General features: G+C 36.1%; 1 protein-coding gene across 13 annotated transcripts in view; it reads right to left on the reverse strand.

Annotated features, from left to right (window-relative positions):
• STXBP5L (syntaxin binding protein 5L) overlaps positions 1 to 16,092 on the reverse strand; it is a 313,192-nt gene that overhangs the window by 125,412 nt on the left and 171,688 nt on the right. For all 13 annotated transcript variants that reach the window (XM_055125555.1, XM_055125554.1, XM_055125553.1 and 10 more), the window contains 4 exons: positions 11,803 to 11,957; positions 4,856 to 4,928; positions 2,071 to 2,218; positions 1,238 to 1,305 (listed from right to left, as the gene is read on the reverse strand). In XM_055125555.1, the coding sequence (XP_054981530.1) occupies positions 1,238 to 1,305; positions 2,071 to 2,218; positions 4,856 to 4,928; positions 11,803 to 11,957 (444 nt within the window). The remainder of the gene's footprint in view (positions 1 to 1,237; positions 1,306 to 2,070; positions 2,219 to 4,855; positions 4,929 to 11,802; positions 11,958 to 16,092) is intronic.

Below are 16,092 nucleotides of genomic sequence, written 5' to 3' on the forward strand. Positions count from 1 at the left end.
CTCCCACTGACACAAAGGGGGAAGGTAATATGTTTTTCCTCATCATGCTGGACATTGGTGGGAATTCTGATTGCTTACATGATCTCCTCTGATACAGTTGTGGGATTTCATATAACCCATCAGAGTTATAAATTCCAGTTCTCTACTCAACAATTTTTTTGTTTTCTTTTTTCTTTTTTTTTTTTTTCTTTTTGGGCCACATCCTAGCAATGCACAGGATTAACTTCTGGCTCTGCACTCAGGAATTACTCTTGGCAGTGCTTAGGGGACCATATGGGAGGCTGAGAATTGAACCCGAGTCAGCCATGTGCACGGCAAATGCCCTACCAGCTGTGCTATTGCTCCAGCCCCTACTGAGTTCTTTTTGATATTTCTCTTTTAGGGAAATTTTGAACCCTCCTACAATCTAATAAGCAGGAAAGTGTTAATCCTTCATTCAGCCTTTGCTGAAACAAGCTGTGGTGGAAATCAGTTTCTTTCATATGGTTATTAGATAGGGTAGAGCAATTACTTTAAAGAAGTTTTCTCATTGCCAGCTGTGGCTTTTTTATCTTTAATTCTGGAATATATAAAGCAAAAGGAAAATCCAGAAAATTTACCATATCATTCTTTCCTTGGGTCTTGGTAACTGCGGTCATCTAATTTCCTTTTTTGTTCCCTGAGCATAGTAACATTTCTGATGCTATAAGTATAAATTAAAGAAAACACCTGATGGGGAAACAGACTAGTGATTCCTGTATCTTTAAGGAATAAAAATATGCTGGTGAGGATATTTCTATGACTAATATACTGTAATTTCCACAGGTATTTTGCTGTTATGAATCTTATGATTTTTCTCTAATTTTCTAAATTTTTTTAATAGCTTGACTCTCACACAAATTATAATCTTTCTATAAGATTATATTAATTATATTGTTAACTTTCAGTTATGTGAGAGTATAAAAATTTTGAATATTACCATTGATACTGAGAGCCTGGAAAGCTATCAAGAGTATCCGGTCCACACAGCAGAGCCTGGCAAGCTACCCATGGAGTATTCGATATGCCAAAAATAGTAACAACAAGTCTAACTTTGTGTTCCTGAATTGAGCAGACACCATTGGGCTACACTAGCATGTGACAGGGTTGAATAGAGACAGTACTGGTGCCTGATGGAGCAAATTGATGAACAATGGGATGACAGTGCTAAAGTACTACTGTTGATAACTAGATTAACTCACAAATTATATTCACTTACCCAGTAATAATAATTTCGGGAAATGTTTGTGTTCCAAGGTTCCAGGCCCCTCCGCTGACTGGCCACTCCTAAATGGATTTTCATGAAAAATTTTTAAGTTGTTTTAAAAAATTCAAATAAATTATATATTTAAAATTAAAATATTTAAAGACAACTATAAAAATTTATCTCAAGACTAGTTATAATGAAGGATAACATGTGTAGCTATCTTTAATTCTTTTAACAAAATTTTCAAATGTAGTTTAATCCCCTTGAAAAGTATACATTTTAACTATCACCATTTAATTTAAAATATTATATATGTATGTATTACGTAATGCCTATACCCTGTATAATACATATCAATATCAATACATATCATATCAATGAAAGCTATGGAAATTGTAATAGGACCATTTTTTTACAGCTGTAAGTATTTAAATCTTATAGTTAAGTACAGCAAAATGGAATTCAAGACAGTACTTAAAATTTTTTTCATAACTAGGCTTATTTGTTAATTACATATTATAAAAATGATTAGCTAGAAGTAATTGACTCCATTGAAGTTCTTAAAGCATTTAAAATAGACTTCATATAAAATAAATTAAGTCTATTTAAATAAACATTTAATGTGTAAATGTATGATTGACAGTAAACATTTATATTATATATTTAGTATGTATAATTTACATTTCTATAGGGCTAAAGCAGTATTAAGCAACAAATCTCTTTTATAAATGCCAGTTTATGACATCAAGAGAATTTTTCAAATCTTATGTGGAATTTCAGAAAATGAATAATGAAATTATCATATGAAACAAGTATGATTATAAAAATTTAATTGCTATTTTTACCTTATTACTGTATCCTTGTTTTTTATGCTTGACTCCTGTAGAGTAGAGGACTAGTATCAAGTCTGGAGGGCAATCAGCAAAATATGCTGTACATGTAACTGGTGATTCATGAATGTCCATGGGATATGGATTTTCAAAGATTGGAAAACTGATAAACAAAGACAATATATTATTGTTGTTTTACAATGAAAATAAATGGATCATCTTAATGACTGGTTCGAAAATTTAAGGTCTGATAATAACAAAGTTACATACAATAGCATTTTCCAGACCAAAGTGAACAATATCATGCAATATTTGGGATGATTTTTATTTTAATGTGAAAGAGTAGGAAAAATATTTTTGAAATGCAACAATAACTCTAAAGGGATCCTAGGGGGGCCGGAGCGATAGCACAGCGGGTAGGGCGTTTGCCTTGCACGCGGCCGACCCGGGTTCGATCCCTGGCATTCCATATGGTCCCCCCAAGCACCGCCAGGAGTAATTCCTGAGTGCAAAGCCAGGAGTAACTCCTGAGCATTGCTGGGTGTGACCCCCCCCCCAAAAAAAGAGATCCTAGGAACTGATAAACAGTACACAGTGGGAATGTAAATAAAGATATAATTTAAGGAGAAAAAAAAGGAAAAACTTCCTAAATTCTAATGCTTGTTTTAAGATGGTTAAATGAAAAGAAGAAATAAATTTGAGAAGAAAGCCAATCAAGCAACTTGGCTGACATTAAAATTGGCAGAAAGGTAATTATATAGAGGGAATAAGAATATATTCAGTTTTGATTCATAATTTCTTGTCATAGACAACAAAATGGAAAGTCAGAAGACTATACTTAAGGTAAGCTATTAGTGAAAAGCACTAACACAAGTTTGTAAAGTTAATAAAAGTATAATAAGTGAATAAAATAGTCATGTCATATTTTATCACAATAAAATTTAAGAATAAATCTACTGATAAAATTATTAAATTACAGTTGACCTTAGAAGATGATAGTTAAACAAGGTATGAGGAACCAAAAATATAAATAATACCAATAAAATCAAAGATAAATTTTATGTATTAATTTATTTTAATACACAGCTGACCCGGGTTTTGATTCCTCCATCCCTCTCAGAGATCCTGGCAAGCTACTAAGAGTATCCCACCCGTACGGCAGAACCTGGCAAGCTACCCATGGCATATTCGATATGCCAATAACAGTAACAATGAGTCTCACAATGGAGACGTTACTGGTGCCTGCTCAAGCAAAATCGATGAACAATGAGATGACAGTGCTACAGTACTACAAGTGCATAGTGTACAATTGTAGTAAGGTGATTATTTTATAGTTTATTATATAGGACTAAAATACTATAAAATACTATAATACTATAAAAATCTATAAAAAAATCTATAAAAATACTATAAAAATCCTACATCTAGTGATTCAAGATCTGAGAAATTCATTTCAATAACCTAGCAGAACTTTAGAAAGTCTTAGTAAAAGAGGCCTAAATCCACATATTTACACAAAGTTTTAACAAGTTTGATATTAATAGAGAAGCCAAATCTGATATCATTTTTAAGATAATGAAGTAGTGTACTTTTCTAATTAGCTTAAAATATACTTGACCTCATATTTACAGCTACAAAAAAACTAGAACTCAGTTATAATAATTTATTCAATAAAAATTAGAACTCAGTTATAATAATTTATTCAATAAAATGTATCAAGGTCATACAACATATGTGGACAGAAACACAATACATGGGTTCCACAGTCTAGTAGGAATAAAAAAAACAATTTTTATAACAAACTGAAAATAGCATCTGTGTCAAATGGTCTAAGGAAAAGTTGGGAGTAATAAGCTACTTGAACAAAGTAAAGTTCAAAATGAAAGATTTTATTTTTTAATGAGTAAATGATACTTGAGTTGAGATACAGGAGAATAGGGAAAGATTGTTCCATGTAAAGAAGAGAGAATGTATAAAGTTTTTATAATATAATGCAGCTCAAGGAAGAGCATTGGGTCTACAGGATAGAATGAGGGAACATTAGCTGCACACTGATCATCATTGTAATGAACATGTGTAGCAGGGGGATAGTGTTCAATAATTTCCAATTCATTTTTGTTACTCTCCAGATAGCACAGTGGGTAGGGCGTTTGCCTTGCACATGGCCAACCCATGTTCGATTCCTCTGAACCTCTCAGAGAGCCTGGCAAGCTACCCATGGCGTATTCAATATGCCACAAACAATTACAAGTCTCACAATGGAGATGTTACTGGTGCCCACTTAAGCAAATCGATGAACAACGGGACGACAGTGCAGTGCAGCGCTACTGTCCAGATGAGGAGTGGAGAGCACTGCTCCTCTGAGATTTTACTCTTCTATATTGTCAAGTACAGTATCTAATGATACTTTTACCACACACCATTTCCCTTGCTAGTAGACAAATAGATGGCCAAGTAGCCAAATAGTGTGTTGTATTGCTTTTATAACAAATATTTTGCTTAGATAAATAAAATATCATTTTTTGTGCCCTGGGTCTCCATGTATAGCTCTTAAAACCTTTCTTTCTTTCTTGAATTTCTTTTAGGTGCTACTTAAAAATTTCTCAGTTCCCTAAATTCTTCTGGTCTTCATTCAATTGATCCAAATTACACTTTTGTAATTTTCACAAAACAGTATTTCACCTAAAGAATATTTACAATCTAAATACTAATGCCAATGGCCTAAATTATCTTCCTGAATCAATTGTAATAAATAGTATCAAAATAGTGCATATCTGTATGTATGTAATATGAAACTTACTTGCTTTGTGTCAGATCAACTACAATGAGATCTTTCTCCAGAAGTACTGCAACAGCATAGGGTTCTTGAAATTCTACAAGTAAAAAGAGATAAGGTTTTCATATAACACATTTTATAAAATCACCAAATTTTCATTTTATCTCCTGTACAAATACTACTTAGTTGAGAAGGCTAAAAGATGAGTCAACATTAGAAATAACGAAGAACATTTAGGAAATTATATGTGTACATATACTGTGTTTCTCAAAATTAATAGTTAATACAATTTTACTGACTAAAGACAAATGAGAAGCTACATGGCATAGAGTTAAATACATTTGAGTAACATCATGTAGGGTGATTACAGTGGATTATTTGAAGTGAGTCCATTACATCCATCTGAAAGACACTTATCTTCCATAAGTACAGTTTATTAAATGGTTCAAATTATTTAAAATAATTTGACCTAATGCTTGAAAGATTAGGTAACTGTCAATAGAGATATTTGGAGTTATCCCTGAAATTACCCTGTTGGCAATCCTCTGACTGAATTTCTTTCTTGCCATTGTCCTGGAAGCTAATATCTTCTGCCTTCGTGATCGCCATGGGCCCTCTCGGATCAGATGGGGTGCCACCTCTATGCTCTGTATATTAGTGACCTGTTCTTAGCACTGTGTGAACTCTCCATGCTGTGAATCCTTTTTATTGGCATTGACCACCCTCTGCTAACGGGGCGCCCCTACACATCAGGAAACTCAGGGTTCCCTAGCCACATTATTGAGGATGAGATGATGTTAGGTGAAGCACTGTGTGTGCACATGTATAGCTCCACAAAAAAGTGCAGGTGTATTTGTGTGGAGAAGGCAAGAAAACCTGGAATTCATCCCTGGCTTATGTGGAATCTGTCTTTAGAGTTGACTATCTTCTTTATGAAGAACACAAGAGGGGCAGGAACAATAGTATAGCAGGTAGGGCATTTGACTTGAACATGACTGACTTAGGTCCTATCCATGGCATCCTATTTGATCCCTTGAACCCACCAGAAGTGATCCCTGGGTGCAGAATCAGGAGTAACTTCTGAGCACTGCCAGGTATGGCCCCAAACAACAAAAAGAACACAGGAACAGACAGTGCACAGACCAAGCCCAGTAGGGAGTTACTATGGTATATTCATTTTCAGAAAAGGGTTCTGAACCAAGAATAGATCCTAGGTTTACATTAGGTTCTGTTCCTTAGTTCCTATTTGTCTCTGACCCCATCATTTTGCAGCTTATTTAATGGTGCCTAAGTATTCTAGTCTTTCTAGACTAAAAGTTCCACAAAGGCAAACACTAAAACTTGTGTTTGTTTAGTGCTCTATTTTCTGAACCTAATGCAGTATCTGGAATTTATTAGGCATTTAAAGGCAAATAATTGAATCAATTGTGTTTTAGTGAGTCCCTTTAGAAGAGAATGCAGCCTACAATGGGAATGAAGTAGAGATGTACAGCCTATCTAGAGAACTGCCTAGAACTTATGGAAATAAAGTCACTATGAGAAGCATAGGCAGCCCCACCACTTTGCTCTGTACCAAAGACCTTGGATCCTCTGAGCCAGCTGTCCCTGAATGCTATTTGCCTTGACCTAAGCTCTAGGGCTTGTGCTGCAATCACAAAAGGCAGGATCTGACCAGATGTTAAAAGGAAATGGGTAGGAGTGGACCTTTGTTTTTTGGGATGCTAAGGCCCATGACCTGTAACCTCATTCAAAGTACATCATTGTACTGAAGAGGCTGAGTTTCTACAACTAAATCTGGTTGACAGAGTGAGGTGCTCTTTTTTGGCTGTATCACTGTATCACTGTCATCCTGTTCATAGATTTACTCGAGCGGGCACTAGTAATGTCTCCATTCACCCCAGCCCTGAGATTTTAGCAGCCTCTTCTTACTCATCTTTCCCAACAATTAGAGGCTCTTTCAGGGTCAGGGGAATGATATCTGTTATTGTTACTGTATTTGGCAAATCGAATACGCCACAGGGAGCTTGCCAGGCTCTTTTTTGGCTAAAGAATCTAATTCTTCAAGGTAAATTCTTCATCCAGAATCTGAACCTGGGGTCCTTCTGGGTCCTCGTTGTGGCTCTGCTACTCTCACAATTATTAAATAACTATAGAGCTGGAATGTGGCAAAGTAATAGAGTACATAACTAACATGGGTGAGATTCTGGGCTGGAACCCAGGTACCACACAAATAAAATGGCTTACAAAATCAGAATGACTTTCTCTCCAAAAGTCCTCCAACTGAATTCCTTCTCTACAGAACATAGGAAATTACTTTGTTTCTACTGACTGATGGAAATGGTGATTTGGGAAAGATAAATACACTGTCATTATCTTCCTATAGACATGTCTCTAAACCTCACTCTCTGCACACATGGCAGTCAATGGGCAGAGAAAAGGAAGAAAGAGAATTTTCTATGAAGAGAGCCAACATATGGTAAAATATCAAGACTCACTCTCCAGTTATGATTGTGACTTAGTTGCAACCTTGCTTAGATTCCTTTCTCTTTCTGATCCTCTATAAAAATGTCCACAATTGTTTTTAATGCCATCTGGGCAGCAGCAATTCCAACATATCCAACAGATTTTATTATAATTTCTCTGCTGGTGACCCCCCTTCTCCATTTATCCTCTATTTCAGAAGCACCTAGCTCAATTTCTGAGATAGTTGCTGATAAAAAGTTTGTGAGATGGTTGCTGAGTATCACACTGAAGGGCTTTTGCTTTCTGGGAACCTCCTGGGTATGGATAAGAATCTGGGGAAGGAGAGAGATAAGAATTTGGTCCTTTGACATGGATACTTAGGTATAGACCTCTGCATTGGAAAAATAGGTGGTGGTGGAAAAGTTGGAATATAGTTGTGTATTAGGACTATATCGTTTCTCCTCAGAACAAAGTAGGTTAGGATACCCTGTTCTTAAGTGGAAATAATAGGCAAGTTTCTTATAAAGAAAACTGGTATGCTAGTTTTGGCAGACTTTTCCTCAGGATTCATCTCTCTCTCTCTCTCTCTCTCTCTCTCTCTCTGTGCTAGATAATATCAGGTACATGTAACATAACAGTTGGGGAACCACGGATGGAGCTACATAGACTATGCATTAGTTGCTTCCTGGGTTTCTAATCCATCTCACTCCTACCAGTTCCAACTGCATCTAGATAGACACGCTTTCACTAAGTGGAATTCACTAAATGGAATTCACTAAGTGGCTGGAGCATTAGAATCAGAGCATGTGGTTACCTGCACCTTTTCCAGAACTGGCTGGATTAGGATGCAGTCATAACCAAGGAAGCCATTAGCAGCTCTGAACTGTAGCCATGTGACTCATTCCAGACCTTCTCAGATTATATCAGCACCATATAATATGACATTAAAATATATTTCAAATACAAATGCCTAAAAAGAAATATTTTTTTAGGAATATAGTTGTACTTTAAAGCTATAAGGAAACTGAACCTAAGAAAATGGTTCTGCTTCACTGGACTGTTTTATATATTCGCTTTCCTTTGAAAGTCCTATTAAAAGAATTTCTTTCCAGTCAAAGAAATATAAGATGTCTGTAAAAGCACCCTACAATATGCTCAAGTATATTTCAAAAGAACATAAAATCTAGTATCATATAGGATTTTCAAATCTTTAACATTTGACCCTTTTAACTCCCACATGTTCTACTGCCTCTTCTAAAAACAAAGTAAAAAGAGTAATATTGACAAGATCCTTATTCTCATGGAGCTTACATTATAGGAATGTATTTAAATCATTAAATGCTGAACAAACTAAGACAATAAAAATTTTCCTTAGGTGTGTTAGGTTCAATTTTATGTCTATTATTCTTTAACAATTAAGTATCGGGTAAATTTGTTAACTTCTTTAAACTTCAGTTTCTTTGCCTATTGAAAGTGACAAAATAATAACTATGGCATACTTGTGAATTATGCTATAATTATATATATATGAATTAGACATATATGAAAATGTTTAATGAATATATGACATATAATAGGTTTTGCTCACTTTATTGACTAATTTATTTTTGAGTGTTTTCTTTTTACCTGCCCCCAAGATGAAAACCCTCTACCATAAAAACTACTTCTGAAAAGAGAAATTATTATTTATGAGGTTTGTAGAAAACTAGATAAGAAGTTGACAAAGCATGACTATAGTTGGGTAGATAAGAGCATTTAGGCATTTGTATTCTTTACAAAATGCTGAGGTTTGAGGTTTCATATTATTAAACAATACTAAAAATTAGTAATAAATGTATTTTCTTTAACATATATGTAACATTTATCTTTATCCATCTCTAAAGAATTAAAATTCAATATTTGTTATTAAAGTATCACAATAAAACTATACTATTAAGTGGAAAAAGCCTATAATACAGAACAATACATAGAGTATACTGCCATGTGTACAGAACATATTATTTATAAACACATAAATGAGTTTTTGTGTACATATACATAGAATATTTAAAAGATAATATGCAAGAACCAGTAACAGTGATTAATTCCAGAAAGAAATTAAGAAATGTCTTATTATATACATCACATTGTACATTTTTTACCATTTTCATGCATTATTGTTTAAATTATAACTAATAAAATACACTTATATTTTCCTAAGAAAATTAAGTCAGTTCTCTTAATCCTAAAAATACAAAAGTTCCACTCATTTAATTACTTCTATGAAAAACACATATATAAGTACATGTAAGTATATATGTGTACTTATGTATGTGAAAGTTATAAAACTTATTTATAGTAGTTATTATTAAAATTATCTTCGCTTTTTGTCATTTCAACTTAGAAATTATCTTGACATCTCTACTGATATACAGAACTTTATGTACACATGTAATGTATTTGTTTTGGATAACATTTTCATTATTACTGGCATACACATCATTTTATCTAAGTCCTCTTTTTTTGTGCTTTTGTTTGGTTTGGGGGCAAGACCTGGCTCTGTGCTCAAGGATCATATCCCGGTCAGCCACATGCAAGGAAAGTGCCCTACTGGCTGTACTATAGGCATTTTCCCTAAACTCATATTTTGGTTATGTTCATTCCTTTATTCCTTATTCCTTTATGATTCATTCTAATAATGCCAAAAATAATTGTCTTCTATTAATAAATACTAAAGACTTTTATTCTGTTCTGTAAACAACTCTTTGGATTCAAACTTGTCTTTCAAAATTGTAATTTCTCCATATGAAACCATCATTCTTAAAATATACAGTTTAATTTTGATTCACCTATCTTGTCACTCCCTAACCCAATTGACTAAACTCAGTAGTTTCCTCTTTTATTTCTATAGACAGCACTCTGATTAAGAACTTGGCCTTTTTATTATACATCACCATAATATTTTTCTACCTGGACCTTTATATTTAGATAAAATCTGAGTTTTTATATTTCAGTTTCACTCACTTAAAAGTCATAGGTTGCTTTTGAAAAAAATGTTATTCCAAACACTGGTTTTTTCTTAATACTCATTTAAAATCCCTCTGTAGAGGATGGAGTGATAGCATAGCGGGTAGGGCGTTTGCCTTGCACGCGGCCGACCCGGGTTCGATTCCCAGCATCCCATATGGTCCCCTGAGCACCGCCAGGAGTAATTCCTGAGTGCAAAGTCAGGAATAACCTCTGCATCGCCGGGTGTGACCCAAAAAAAGCAAAAAATAAATAAATAAATAAAATTCCTCTGAGCTCTATATTTTCAGATATGCAAAAGTATTTAAGGTTTTTTTTATTTTTCTGAATAGATTTTACACAAGAAAATCGCATAATTTTTAAGATACTCCTCAAGACATTCTTCACAACTGTATAAAATCCTGAATCCTTTCCCATGATTCTTTGCATAAACACTTTAGCTATTGATTATCTAATTAACCTATAAGTACACCACTTAAACTCTAACCCATAAAATTCAACACTGAATTTTATCTTATCTGTCCAGATATTACATAAATTGACATGAGATCACTTTCACATATTATATTTTCTCATAGAAGCCATAGAGGCAATAAAGTATATAATAAACATTTATTGATTAACAGCTATATAATTTGCTATAGAAATAACGTGCTATCTTGATTGTCATTTTATATCAATGTATGATATGAAATATATCTTATTTAGATATATCACCGTGCTAAAGTCACATGATTGTAAATGGCAGAGTTAAATCACAAGCCCGTATTCTGCCTCCATGTCTAGTGTTCTTTCTCTATATATCCCTTGAAAATGTAGAAAGTGCATTCCACATTGTTTGAATCATAAATATTATTTTGCTCTCTATGCTTTATTCATAATTTTAAGATTTGATCACTAAAATATCATTAAATTCCATTACGTAATGTTCATAGGTTTAGACTATATAAACATTGCTACTCTCAAAGGCCTTTCTACAGAGTATTCTTAAAACTTAAATAAATCTGTAACCACACATCAGCAATCAATCCTAGGGAATCAGAAGTGCTGCAGTTGCATCTGAAGACAGATGTGAAACAGATACAGCACCACCAGTTATAGATCACTGTATCAGGGAAGTGCTTTAACTTTGATTGGCTTTGGAATGGGATGGGTGGAGCTGGTCTAAGAGAGGCGTTTAGGAGACCTCAGTTTCCCCAAGCTATTTCACCCTGGACCCCTATTGGACCCTCCCAGCTCAGCTTCCACCATCCTTATCAAAGTTTAAAGCACTTACCTGATATTAGAACCTGAAACACCAGCTCTGTTGTACTATATCTCTCTTATTTCCAGTTTGTCAAGTAGGTACAGTTGTGGAACCTGATCCTCAAAGAACTTGTAGCACACAGTGTTGTACCACAGTAGATGTCAGCTGCCAAAACTAAAAATATTTAACCTTAATTTTGTTAGGTACTTATCATTTCAAAAAGTACTTTTAACACTACCACTCTTGTTGCACTTACCATTTGGATAGGGTGTTTCACATAACGTTAGAAATTCAACAATAGGGTGATCCATTTCAAGGACTGTAATTGCTTTTCCATGCATGATGGTTAAACTTGGTTTTCTGCAAGCTTTGTCATAGGACAGTCCTCCAGAAAATATTATAAAAGGTTCACTGCATAGAAAAAAAATGGTTAAGAAGACTGAGAATTTATTCCTTTAAGATTCCACAATGTCGTAGGACTGAGCCAATAAGGAATAGGATTGGTGATTATCTGCAATATAATTTGTCAGAAAACAAAAGTCTTTCCTGGTAGAAAATATTGAAATAGTTAACTATGTTATTATTTCTATTTTTCAGGCCATATCTTCTCACTATTAAAATACTAATGAGTCATTATAAAGGTAAGAAGATATAGGAGAAGAAATCCAATTTCCCTTTTTGAGTGAAAAAACTAGAAAATATACCCTTTTAAATATTGGAAGGTAACAAAACTCTGCTGTCATTGTAAATGCATCAGTAGACATTGGCTCTGAAATTAATTGTTGATATATCTGTGGATCTTATAAACTACTGACTGATTTAATAAGTTATTTTCTCTGGAAAATCACTGTATCACTGTCACACCTTTGCTCATCTATTTGCTCGAGCGGGTACCAGCAATGTCTCCATTGTGAGACTTGGTGTTACTGTTTTTGGCATATTTTGATTACATTATGGGTAGCTTGCCAGGCTCTGCCGTGCGGGTGGGATACTCTTGGTAGCTTGTTGAGCTCTTGGAGAGGGATGGTAGAATTGAACCTGGGTCAGCCACATGCAAGGCAAATGCCTTACTGCTGTGCTATCGCTCCACCCCACTCTCTGGAAAATACTCAGAGAAATTTCATAGGTAATTATATTAGATATTAAATTATTAAGTCCTCATAACTAATGCTATTTTATTAATGAAGTTAATAACAACTAAGTAGAGTAAGTAGGTCAGATTTCAAAGTTATACTTTCTATATTGTCTCTCTATACCGCATGTAAATATTATAATTTTTATAAATGCTACAGTTTACTAAATACCGTATAGTGTGCTACATGTATAAGGTAAATTTTATGTAATCCTTACAATTTTTCAGTCCTTATGAAAATTCAGTCATTATGAAAATATCCTCACTTGCAGATAGGTATTCTATGATCAGTGTAGGTTAAATTACTTGTTCAGGGTAAAGCAGTTAGTTGAATGGTAGGACAAAGATTCAATCCAGAATCAAAATTAAATTTTTAAAATTTATTGTTTAGTTTTATTCAAACTGTGAGATAAAAATTAGTGTTACTAAACTTGAAATTTATTGATAAGCATTTTCAAATCAATTTTTAAATATTATAACTTGTGCCATACATATATTAAGATATATTATTATTATTAACATATATATCACTTGTATCACTTGTAATCCCGTTGATCTTTAATTTGCTCAAGTGGGCTCCAGTAATGTTTCCCATGTGTCCCTGTCGCTAGCTAGTGCAGCCCAATGATATCTTCCTGCTCCAGGAACAGGAAGAACCTCAAATCGTTCATTCAGGGATTTGAAGAAGAAATCTGACCATCTAGTTGGTGGGTGGCCACGAGGTCTTCTGACGTCTCATGGAATCCAGTCGGTAACAGCTTTAGTCCAGCAGTCATCTCTGAATTGCATTACATGACCGGCCCATCTGATTTTTGATGCCTTGGCAAACGAGACAGCATCCCTGACTTGTGACCGTTGACGGAGGTCAGAACTCCAGACTCCTTCTCTCACTTGAGTGAGACATGATATTCCTAGCATAGCTCTTTCAATTCCTCTTTGGGATACCTTAATAGCATTCTCATCCTGTTTGCATAGGGCCCAGGTCTCTGAGGCATAAGTTAGTGCAGGAAGAACGGTGAAATCAAAAAGATGTGGCCAGAGTTGGAGGTTATTCATTCTCTTAACCACTTCTCCGATGCTCTTGAATGCATTCCACGCTGCTCTCTTTCTCCTGTGCAGTTCTGGCACCAAGTCGTTCCGCATGTTGATTTCTCAACCCAGGTACACATAGCTGCTGCATTCGGAGATTGCATTCGGACACATGTCCTAGAGTGGAACGATCAGGGTGAGAGACTGTCGGAATTCATCATGTCGATCAAGACCATCCATGGTAACTCACAGTTCCAGAAAGCCAAATCTAAACGCTGGACATGGGAGTCTCCCGGTGGACAGTTCCACAATGAAATTGACCACATCATATCCAATTGAAGGTTTTGCCTGACTGATGTTGCTGTTGTCGCAAAATTCCAAACAGGATTGGACCACCATCTCCTTCGTGCAAAATTCTACTTCACAAAGCGGGGAGAAATGTCTGCAAAATTTCAGTCTAAGAAGGCAACTCCCAGAATGACCACCAACTGGGAGCTCTTTGGCACTAGTGCGTCAATGTGGGAAGATGCCGTCCTTGACAACATTGACGAGGAATACAATCGACTAGTTCAGCACCTCCATGTCTCTTCGAAGAGTGCTGAAAGTGAGAAAGCCACAAACAGACGCCTATCTTTGGAAACTCTTGAGCTCATTTGTCAATGTGGTTTGGCACGAGCCTCAGGCAATCACAAGCTAATGTCCGAGCTCACAAAGCTGTGCAGAGATGCGATAAAGGAAGACTTCAAAGAGAGAAGAGCAGCAGTGTTGGCCAGTGCAGCAGAAGCCCAGAAAAGTATTCGCAATACTCGCTTGTCGTTCGCCAACTACAAGACCAAGATGACTGCCCTCCGATGTCCCGATGGATCTATCACATCTTCCAGAAAGGCAATGGAGAGGATTATTCATGACTTCTACTCAGATCTCTTTGACAGCCATGTCCACCTGCCCACATACCAAATGACGCAGGATGGATATGTCGTTCGCAACATTCTCCCTTCTGAAATCTGACATGCCATTTCATTGGTAAAGACTTGAACAGCACCTGGTCCGGACAAGGTTAGACCTGAACACCTGAAGAATCTGCCGCCAGTACTCATCAATACACTGGCCCGACTCTTCACATGCTATCTGTCTGAATGCAAGGTTCCATCTCAGTGGAAAACTAGTAGGACCGTTCTGTTGTACAAGAAGGGAGACATCCACAACATTGGCAACTATCGCCCAATCTGCCTGCTGTCTGTCGTCTACAAGTTGTTCATTCGTGTCATCCTGAATAGAATAGGCAGAACACTAGACAAAGGACAACCATGCGAGCAAGCCAGGTTCCGAAAGGGATTCAGCACGATAAACCATATCCACACAGTGACCAAACTCATTGAAGTTTCAAGATAGTTCAAGATGCCATTCTGTCTAATGTTCATTGACTTAAAGAAGGCCTTCGATTCTGTTGAGATTGAGGCGGTCATAGAAGCCCTGGCCAAACAGGGCATTCAAACTCAGTATATCAAAATCCTTCGAGAGCTATATTGTGGATTCACTACCAGGATCTCACCATTCTACAAGGAAGTGATCATTGATGTAAAGAGAGGGGTGTGGCAGGGTGTTACTATTTCACCGAAACTTTTCAGTGCCGCCCTTGAGAACATCATGCGACGGCTGGAATGGGAAGGAATGGGAGTGAAGATAAACGGTCGGCAATTACATCACCTCCGCTTCATTGATGACATCGTTCTCATAACACCAAACATTAACGAAGCGGCACAAATGCTGGCCGACTTCAACCACGAGTGTGGAAAGGTCGGATTGCAGCTGAATCTCAACAAGACGATGTTCATGAAAAATGAACTGGTCCCTGAAGCTCCATTTGCTCTCAATGGAACGAACATCTCCGAATGCAGCAGCTAACATAAATAATACATCATAATTTTCACAAATTAATCAAATTGGAGTAGATTTCAGTCCCAATGAATACCTTGAGTGACTGACTAAAGGAACATCACTGTCACTGTCACTGTCATCCTGCTGCTCATCGATTTTTTTGAGCTGGCACCAGTAACGTCTCTCATTGAGAGACTTACTGTTACTGTTTTTGGCATATCCAATACGCACGGGTAGCTTGCCAGGCTCTGCCTCGCGGGCTCGATACTCTCGGTAGCTTGCCGGGCTCTCCGAGAGGGGCAGAGGAATCAAACTCGCGTCGGCCTTGTGAAAGGCAAACGTCCAGCCGCTATGCTATCGCTCCAGCCCGTGATTATATGATACACTGAAAATACAGAAGATCATTGTTCTCAGGAGTTAGGGATAGAAAAAATGTATGACTATACAGGATAGCTCGAGAGGGTTGTAAGGGTATGGAAATGTTCTTTAAATTTTCTCTGATGACTT

The sequence above is a fragment of the Sorex araneus genome, chromosome 2 (genome assembly GCF_027595985.1).
Source record: "Sorex araneus isolate mSorAra2 chromosome 2, mSorAra2.pri, whole genome shotgun sequence".
NCBI lineage: Eukaryota > Metazoa > Chordata > Mammalia > Eulipotyphla > Soricidae > Sorex > Sorex araneus.